A 10,223-nucleotide genomic window follows, 5' to 3' on the forward strand; every position below is an offset into this window, starting at 1 on the left:
GGTACTTTTCTTCTCTTGAATTTACAAACCCTTTCAGTTGAAACACTCTCTCATTATCTATACTGGTAGATTATCATATGCTTGAGAAAATTTCTATTTTGAATATTCAATTTTAATACCATGTTTTACCTTATGAATTCAAAGACCCCCTTTTACATGGTTTTGAAGCTCTCTCATTATCAATGCTCTTTTTAATCTTCCTTGTTTTGAGTTCTATTAGATTATCACTCTTGTTTTCTTAATGGGTTTTTAACGGGAAAAAATGGTAAATCTCGTTTGCTTAGTTAGTAACTAGACAGGTGGCTAATTTTTTAAAATAACTAGCTAACGACATTATTATTCAGAAGCTGAAAACTGCCCTTGATGTGTTCTCAAAATACCTAAATTGAAAATTGTGAATATATATAAAAGCATGATTCAAACACTCTTAACTAAACTCTTCTGTCTAACACATTTTTTTGGCCTCCAATTTTCATTATTTAAATGCCAAAAACTATTTTTTGAGCACATATACCAAACAAACCCTAAACATATGTATCTATGGGTATATTTTGCCAAATAAATTGTTTTGAAATATTTAAGAAAAAAGCACAAGATAGAACTTATTTAGTTACATAACATGTTTTTTGGAATTCGAGTTTGACAAACTCAAGTTCAAACTCGAGTTTTTAAGTGAAACTCGAATTTATCAAACTGAAGTTCCAAATATTATGGCAACTTGATCAAACATAATACTTGAAACTCGAGTTCCAAAAAAGTGCACTCGATCAAACTAAATAAGTTTGATCAAGTGCTATTTTGCCATTTTTTTTTAAAAAAAAATTCTGCTATTTATCAAACTTTGCCTGTATCTAAGTTATGGCCTCCGTAAAAAAGTACTTAGAATTGCAAGTCTGTCTCTCGTGGTCTCATCATTCAAGTAAGAACTCTCTCTCTCTCTCACTCTCTCAATAAGCAAAGTATTTTACTCAGTCTCTCTAAGCAACGGACACATTCTTGTCTTGAGATTACAAAAAACCCACCACCCCTTCTCTTCTCTTCTCTCCCATTCAATCTGATCACACCACCGTCGCGACGCTGCGCCTTTCCACCGCCTCGACTCGGCATCCCAAACCGCCGCCGCCGCCGCAAAAAAAAAAAAACCCCGTTTGCCAACTGAGAAAACCGTAAGCCCCATTCATTGTGTTCAATCTATTCTATGATTTGTTGGTTCGAATTTCATCTCTATTAGCTTATTGATCAACTAAATATATGAACAGGACCACCTTGTTTCGTATTAGACGACCATATTTGTATCTGGGTATATGCATAGCTTTAATCAATCTCTATGACATTGTGTTTATGTTTAATTGTTTAGTATTAATCTTATATTTCTAGCAACAGATCCTGAAAACTTCGTCGATTATTGTGAAAAAAAAAAAGAACATCAAGGTTTGATTTTTGCCATGTTAGTCATGTTGCAAAGGTTGAAACTGATGTTGGTGAGTTGGAATCTATATCAGAGGGCTTGAGTTGTGAAGACTTTGGGAGTGAATAGCGAATAAGCTTTAACATTGAGATTTTCCCTACTTAACTTATTGACCCAAATTGATAGATTGAAAAAAAAAAAAAAAAAATGCAAATTCAGGTTCAGTCTTTATCTTTGGGTACCTTGGATTATTGGGTATGTGTTAATTTAGTAAATGTTTGTGTTGTTGCTGTTTTTGAGTTCTTAGACCCGGGTAAACACGTGGGATAAGCATTTGAGCTTCTTTGAGGAGAGACTTTGAAGGGCCTAAGCTTTGGAGAGAGTTTTCTTGAATTGATATCATATTGGATGGAGATGTTTCGCTTATTGGGCATAGTGTAAACCTTCACGATGTTGTTTTTTGTTTGTTTGCTTCTGGTGTTGTTGAATTTAGTTTTCCAGAGGGTTTGGTGGTGCTGGTGTTGGGCTCGTCTCATTAATATTTGTTTCCTGAGAAAACTGAAGTAAAAAGAATTGAAGTTCCATAGTTCTCTATAATGATGTCTTTTTGTCAATGATAGTGTGGCTTAATTTGGGGTTTTCCCCCCCCCCCCCTTGATTTGTGCATAAGAATTTATGTTGATTTTTATTATATAAGAATATGATGAGTAGGGTTTTTTTATGGATTTTTTTTGCTAAATGGATTGGATGTGGATTTGGTTTAGCAATTTTTTCTTCTTTGAATTCAGAGTTTGTTGTTGTTCTTTCTCTCTCTCTCCTCTCTTCTTTCTCTCTTCTTTTAATTTTAAAATTATATACCTATTGGCAACTAGTGATTTTCATAACATTTTATTTTATTTTATCTTTGCTTTTTTTCTTTTTTTTTTTTAAATTTAAATTTTGTGTTCTGAAGAGCCTGTATACAATCAATGTGGTCAGGACATAGAACCCAAAAAATTTACACTGTCCATTAACAAATTTTTAATTTAACAGAATCAGGGGACATTGCTCAATATATTTTAAAGTCGAGAGGGCATTGAGATGGACCCAATAGTTTAGGGAGGAAAGTGAAATTAACCCAAAGTTTTTATCTTAATGGATATCTAATTGTTAATCTTCGGTAAATATAATAATATTTGAGGACTCTTTTGATTGTTTGAGTGAAAATATTTCTGAAGTAATTTCTGTCCTGACACATCAACAGAATTTATCTTGCAGCTTGGTCTCAATCTGAGAACCCATTGCTTCCTTGGCTTAGGGAAACATGAACAATGGAAATGGAAGACGATTGAATGGGGAGACAGAGGAAGATGACGACGACGAAGGAAGTGAGGGAGACCTTGATGCTTGGGAGAGGACTTATGCGGATGAGAGGTCATGGGAGTCTCTACAAGAAGATGAGTCTGGGCTTCTCCGCCCCGTGGATAACAAGACCCTTTACCATGCGCAGTATCGCCGGCGCATTCGCTCTCTCTCCTCCCAGGCAACTACTTCTCGGATCCAGAAGGGTCTCATTCGCTATCTCTACATTGTTGTTGACCTCTCAAGGGTATTGGAATCATCACTTGATACCTGTCTTGTAGTAGTTCCTTTTTGAATTTTATGCAAATGGTTTGTTAATATGATCTGCTAGAACAATGCACTAGTAACTATATGCTGGATTGAGAAATCAAAATATTGCATCTTTGTGGTGAGTATTGAATTGTAAATTGTAAGATCTGCTTAATTGGCATTTCTTCTGCCATGCCTAATGACTGTATCTAGGTAATACAACATACAACAGACTTTACATGTTTCTGACACTATAAAATTTTTTCTTGAAAGTGGGTTTGGCAAAATATGTTTGACCTACAACTAATTTAGCATCTAGGAAAAATATGTTTTTACATGGGTTATTGTGGCATGCCCAACATATAAAGAACTGGATAAAGCACCAGAAATCTGGCTTCTAATTGGAAATTACCTTCAATCAATAATGACTAGGGTAGATTTGACAGCATGGATTTAAAAGTTTTGGCAATTCTTTGGATTGATTAATTTGCATTGTTTATTTTATTTTTTATTTTTTTCATTTGCCTCCTCTCTATACGTGTAGGCAGCTGCAGAGATGGATTATCGACCAAGCCGAATGGCTGTGGTTGCAAAACATGTTGAGGCTTTTATTAGGGAGTTCTTTGACCAGAATCCTCTTAGTCAGCTTGGTCTTGTGACTATAAAAGATGGAATTGCTCATTGCTTAACAGATCTTGGTGGCAGTCCTGAGTCCCATGTTAAAGCTTTGATGGGTAAACTGGAGTGCTCTGGTGAATCCTCCCTACAGAATGCCCTGGATCTTGTTCAAGGGTATCTAAATCAGATTCCATCATATGGTCACAGAGAAGTTCTCATCTTATATTCTGCTCTTAGTACTTGCGATCCAGGAGATATATTGGAGACTATCCAGAAATGCAAGAAGTCAAAAATGAGGTGTTCAGTTATTGGTCTTTCTGCAGAAATTTTTATATGCAAGCATCTCTGCCAAGAAACTGGTGGCTCTTACTCAGTTGCCATGGATGAGGTGAGGTCCACTAACTAGTGGGTGCTTAGAGACTATATTGTAACTAAAATAATTAAATTTTTGTCTCCAGGCATTTGAGCACAAAATGGCGTTCTAAATGAAGCACTAATTGTTGTAATCATTAAAATGATAACTTAGAAGAAACAAAAATCTGATATTCATTTAAATCCACCTGAGTCTAATAGAAATTCAAGAAAGTGAAGTTGCTATGAGGATAATGGTTTGGAGTGCTGCCTACTACTACATTTTAATCATTCAAAGTTTGTTTTACAAACTATTTTTTTCCTTGTATTTTTGCAGTCACACTTCAAAGAGTTAATACTGGAACATGCTCCCCCACCTCCAGCCATAGCAGAATTTGCCATTGCTAATTTGATAAAGATGGGTTTCCCACAAAGAGCAGCAGAGAGTTCTATAGCAATTTGTTCATGTCACAAGGAGGCTAAGGTTGGAGGGGGTTACACTTGTCCAAGATGCAAAGCACGTGTATGTGAATTACCTACAGAATGTCGTATATGTGGGTTGACACTTATTTCTTCACCCCATTTGGCAAGGTCATATCATCATCTCTTTCCGATAGTACCATTTGATGAGGTTTCTTCATCAGTTCTGAATGATCCACATAACAGATTACCAAGATCTTGTTTTGGCTGCCAACAAAGTCTTCCAAATCCTGGTAAGCAGTTGCATAGGATGAATAAGAAATTTTTTTCAATGCATCTATTACATGGGCAATCCACAGTTTGGCCTGCCAATTGATCTTTTATGATATTGCTGAAATTGCATTTGGTAGTAGGAATATATATATATATATATATTTATATATAGCTGAATCATGTTATACTCTTTTTGGGTTTCAACTTTATTAAAGTAATGCATAGGGATAGAAGAAAATGGGGCTAGACTGTGGTCTCTTGAAGATATATTTTTCAGAATAAATGATATATATGTTTCTTGAATGACCTAGTAAGTCTAGAAAATCTGGTCTCTTTAGGCTTGGTGCTACAAAATGGGCAGCAAGGTCAGGCAAGTGGCGTTATAGAACTAGAACTAAGACAGGATGACGGCTTATGAGAACAATATTCTACTATAATGTAAATGAGAGAAAAAAAGGGCTGATACAAATATAATCTAAGCTACTGAAATCTTAGAAGAGTCAGATACAGCATTGAAGTTCTAAGAATCCCTTGATTCTTTTCTTTTCTAATGATTTTGTAAGTACTATGTTTGTGTCCATGTGAGATATGTCCTAGCCTTTCCTGCTGATTCTTTTTTTCCCCTTTTAAATGATTTTGTCACAGGAAACAAACCTAGCCTTCGTGTCGCTTGCCCAAAATGCAAACAGCACTTCTGCCTCGATTGTGACATCTATATTCATGAGAGCTTGCATAATTGCCCCGGTTGTGAGAGCTTCAGGCATTTGAAGTCCCCCATTGCTACTGAAGAATGATGATTCCTGTGACTTAATAATACCCCCCACCACATCCCCCACAAAAGTTGCTAAAAGAAGTTGTGTTTCAATACTGGTTCTCAAGCCAAAACCTTTTTTTTTTTTTGGGGAAGAGGGGGAGGGGGGTTGTAAGTTCTCTAAGCCACCAACACAGACTGTAGCTTGCATAATTGTTTTTGGTTGTGAGAGCTTCAGGGCTTCAAAGTCCCCCCCCTATTGCTAGTGAAGAATGATGGTTCCTGTGACTTTTTAATCTCAACACCCAGGTGCCAAAAGAAGTGATTCAATACTGGTTCTCAAGCCAACAGTTTTTTTTTTTTTCTTTGGGGGTTTGGGGGGGTTGTAAGTTCTCTAAGCCACACAGACAATAAAGTTTATGCTGTCAGACCATCCAGATTACCAGTCCATTTGGGCACACTCATATGGCCTTGATTTAACCTTTGAAGAGGGATACAGTAATGCTTGTTAGGTGAAAAAGAGAGAGTGAAGAGAGTTGGTCATTTTTCCATATGAATTGTGGTACTTTTTTTTTTTTATAAAAAAAATTTATATATATATTATTGATAAGTTCTTAGTGAAGAGAGTTTTCAGCCTTGAAATGCAGCTTTGCCTTTGATGTCTCCCAAGAATTGAATGAGAAGCCACACAGACAATAAAGTTTATGCTGTCAGACCATCCAGATTACCAGTCCATTTGGGCACACTCATATGGCCTTGATTTAACCTTTGAAGAGGGATACAGTAATGCTTGTTAGGTGAAAAAGAGAGAGTGAAGAGAGTTGGTCATTTTTCCATATGAATTGTGGTACTTTTTTTTTATAAAAAAAATTTATATATATATTATTGATAAGTTCTTAGTGAAGAGAGTTTTCAGCCTTGAAATGCAGCTTTGCCTTTGATGTCTCCCAAGAATTGAATGAGCCTTGGTAGTAATCCTTCATGATTTGTGGTAGGGGATATGAATATGATGGCTTTCTTTACTATCTGTAGAAATATTTTCTTTTAAAACTCCATAGATGACCCTTTATAATTTTATATGTTTAATGTGTAGATGAAACTCAATATTCTAAGTTTTTGTAGCTTGTTTTGAAGATGTTGTTATATTGATGCCCCCATTTTAAGAATTGGTTTAATTTCATTAGATACCGTGTTTCCTCTTCTATAAAAAAGGAAATGGCCTATCTTGGGTTAGAGAAGAGGAATGTTCGGAATGCCCAGGGAAGTGTGTTTGCAGTGACCATGAGGGACTTGTGCAATACAATGAATTTGTGTGTTCTCTCTTTTCTTGTTGCTGAAGGTTTTGTAATTAATTCAAGATAAGAATGTTATGTGAAATGTGAATATTGAGATGGTTGAGGGCTGCCACTCTAGAGAGGAGCTATGCTTGGGAAGCCTCCACATCTTTTATCAACATCTCATTGTCATGCTAATGTGGTCCATATTTTTAGAACTACTCTGAAAAAAAAGGTATCTAATCTTATTAGGGTATTAGAATGTTCATTGCTAGTTGTATATAGGATTTCTCAAATTACTGTGCCATTTATACTATAAAATTTTTTTAAAAAAAATTGTGCTATTGAATTACACGATTAAAAATATTTATAGTACAAGATTTAAGACTTTTATGGAAGACCATGTCCTACATGTTATAAGTAATAGAAGATAAATAGTAACGATGATGTTTAATGGCAAAGTGTTTTTCAAGAGGTTATTTTGCAACAAATTAAAAATGATGTACACTGGCAGAGGAACAAATGTTATTTCCCTCTATAATAGGCTATTTTGTAGTGAAAACATTTTTGTATTGAAGGAGGGTTGGAATGGTTTGTATACTTTGTATTGCCTCCCCTCTGTTGGTCGTGTGTTGCAGGCCCTGCTGGGTGTGTGTTCTTCACTGTTTATATCTTCCTTTTATTTGAATTTACAATATTATTATTGAACTTTGGAATGTAAACTTGGAGCTATCTAGAATTGAAGGTTACAAGAAGATGAGAAAAAGAAGAAGAATAAAGGCTACAAGAGATTTTATGGAGAAATATGGCGGTGCATCTTCTTTTATGGAGAAATGTACTACTCTATAAAAGTTAAAACATTTTCAAAACTCTCTCTTTAGTTTCCATTGTCATTGATTGTCTTGTTGACTTCTTTATCTTTGTCTTTAAATTTCTTGTGATCCTAAAAGTCATTATTAGCTTTTTGAATCACTTTTGAATTTGAATGATGGTGAATGCACACATTTGTATTTTGATTTTGATTTTTTATGCATTAGTTTGAACTATTTTGGACGAATGCTTTGTTTTTGTTAAGAAGTGCATACTCTACCTTTTAGACTTTGCTAGGTTCCTTTTACTTTTATCTTGAGAATAAATTATCTTTATATATATATATATATATTTATATGAAAATTTTGAAAATTATATAGAAGACACTCTTATTTAAAAAAATGTGCATACTTTTAGATTCTAAACACTCTGAATAATTCAAATATAAGTTGAATTGTATTTATAAAAATGATTAGTTAACTTAAATCTTTGCGCAATTCATAGGCAAGATTCCACACTCGCGTGCTGTTGCTTTGGAATGGTGACAGATGGTATTACAAATCAAAACTACTTAACCAACGAACTCAAGATTATTCCCCCCTAAAACTCCTGTATCCATGGCATGACAGGACTTTAGTCTTTGGCAACGTCATCCAAGATAACACTATCGTGGCACACGAGATCATCCATTTGATGTGAAAGAAGCAAGGGAAGATATGCTATGGTTATCATTATTAGTTTAAGGTGCTTAGTGTTTGATTTGCTCTTAACTCAAAACTCAAAACCATCTGAAACCATCACTCAAACCCATATCCTATATCTCAAAACTCTATCTTTATTATGTGCCCGTTTGTTTGCACTTTCCTCTGGCAAAAAGCACTTTTTGAAACCAAAAAAATAATATTTACATTTGGTAAGATTTTAAAAGCAGCTTTTTTTAAAAAGCTACGTTTTGAAATATGAAGGAAGTCCACTTTAGTACAAAACAGCTCTTTAGAGCCTTTTGCAAAAGCCAATGCATGTTTCATAAATATTACCGTTAGAGGCTGTGTTCAATTACTAAATTGCCCAAATATTTTATTGAAAACCCAATTTTACTCTTTGATAAATTAAAGGGTAACACCTCTTTGGAGTTCACCTCATGCCAGATTTCTCTCATCTCTCTGCTCTGCTACAAAACAAGCATTTCCGTGATGCTACAAAGGTCTTCTCACAACTTCTTGTTTAGTTCCAAATCTCAGCTATCTCTCACTCTTTAACTCAAAATTTTGACAAGTTGGTGGAAGAGAAAGTAATCAAATGGAAGAAATTTATTTTAGGTTTATAGAGGTGGGCGAGATGAGTAAAGGAGGTTGTCGGAGTTGTAATGGCTGAGAAGAGAAAAAGCACAGATAGAGTTGGGTGTCTGTAGTTGTAGTTAAGAGAGTAATGTGAAGGTTGGAGGTAATACCAAAGAAGAAAGAGAGAGCAATTGCATTGACTTCAAATTAGACAAGTCACTAACTTGAGCCCCACAAAGTTGCATCTAATTACAATAACACCACTCAAACTCATATCTTAGAATTTGAAAGCTACCTAAATATTGAACTCAGTTTCCATTGCTCTAACTCAAAATTTTGAGTATTCCATAACTCAAAAACTAAACCAAACAACTCAAAATTCAGTGGAGCTCACGTTTTTTGAGTTTTGGGTGATGAGTCATGTAAGTTATATAACTGAAAACTCATCAAATCAAACACCTAGGATTTTCAAATGCTAGATCCGTTGGATTTAACAATGTAGAACTATCCATACTTTCTCAATCCTAATTTATGAGGCACCAAAGGCTTCTTTAAATCAAACCGTGGCTTAAAACAAAGGTGATCTTATCTTACCTTTTGTTATTCATCTTGGTAGCTGATGCCTTGTCAAGATTGTTGATAAACAAGGAGGAAAAAGTGGGAATTAAAGGGTATTCAAGTTGCTAGCGGCAATCCAACAGTAACACTCTTGATGTTTGTGGACAATCTTACTACTTGAGCTGCGGAAAATGATCTTCAAGCTATAATTGAGGAGTCCAAATTGAGTGCCTTAATTGAGTGCCTCAATGATCTTCAAGCTATAATTGAGTGCCTTAATCAATTAGAGGCCTGGTTTGGTTTAACTTTCAACAAATACAAACCCTCTATTTTCTTTAGCATAAACGTTATCACCCATCACCTAGCATATAGGCAAGACGCATTCATTGGCTTAAAACAGTGATCCCAAAGTTGCCTACCTTGGCCAAAAAAATAAAAAAAAGCTTGTTTCATTGATGGAAAGCTAGAGTTCTATCACAGGCAGTTCAAGCCACTGGTGAAATAAGTGTTGTCAGCAATCCGTAGCTAATTATGCCATCTTTGGACTCTCCCAAACTGTGCCTGCGATTCACTTGACAGAATCTTTTGAGATTTCTTCTGAGGTAATGATAGACACTGTTATCTTTAAGCTTCATCTGGGTTTTGTAAGAGCCACTAAATCTGTGAGAGGCATTGGCATGAGAAGATTTTTGATGTTGACAAAGCTCTCTAGCTAACTTGGCTGGTTTAAGCTTTAGGAAAAAAAAAAGAGGTAAGGAGTCGGCAATAATTGTACAAGCCAAGTGCCTCAGATAGCACTCAACTCACCTACTGGTTTTGATTGTTGCCCCTTACAATCTACGCAACAGAGTGACAAATCCTATTGAAATTTGAAACCAATTAGAAGCTTG

At 35.2% G+C, this 10,223-nt stretch overlaps 1 protein-coding gene across 3 annotated transcripts; it reads left to right on the forward strand.

Moving 5' to 3' along the window:
* The first annotated feature begins 849 nt into the window (after nt 1-849).
* On the forward strand, nt 850-6,033 carry LOC112021196 (general transcription factor IIH subunit 2). Of its 3 annotated transcripts, none has more exons than XM_024053763.2 (5): nt 850-1,166; nt 2,652-2,996; nt 3,543-4,004; nt 4,305-4,680; nt 5,306-6,033. In XM_024053763.2, exons 2-5 carry the CDS (start codon nt 2,712-2,714, stop codon nt 5,452-5,454), a joined length of 1,272 nt encoding a protein of 423 aa, XP_023909531.1. In that variant the 5' UTR covers nt 850-1,166; nt 2,652-2,711; the 3' UTR covers nt 5,455-6,033. The 3 variants fall into 3 exon arrangements, with proteins under 3 accessions (XP_023909531.1, XP_023909532.1, XP_065620655.1); XM_024053764.2 differs by having other exon boundaries at nt 2,666-2,996; XM_065764583.1 differs by having other exon boundaries at nt 869-919.
* The last annotated feature ends 4,190 nt before the right edge of the window (nt 6,034-10,223 follow it).

Source organism: Quercus suber, unplaced genomic scaffold (assembly GCF_002906115.3).
Source record: "Quercus suber isolate HL8 unplaced genomic scaffold, Cork oak 2.0 scaffold_570, whole genome shotgun sequence".
Lineage (NCBI taxonomy): Eukaryota > Viridiplantae > Streptophyta > Magnoliopsida > Fagales > Fagaceae > Quercus > Quercus suber.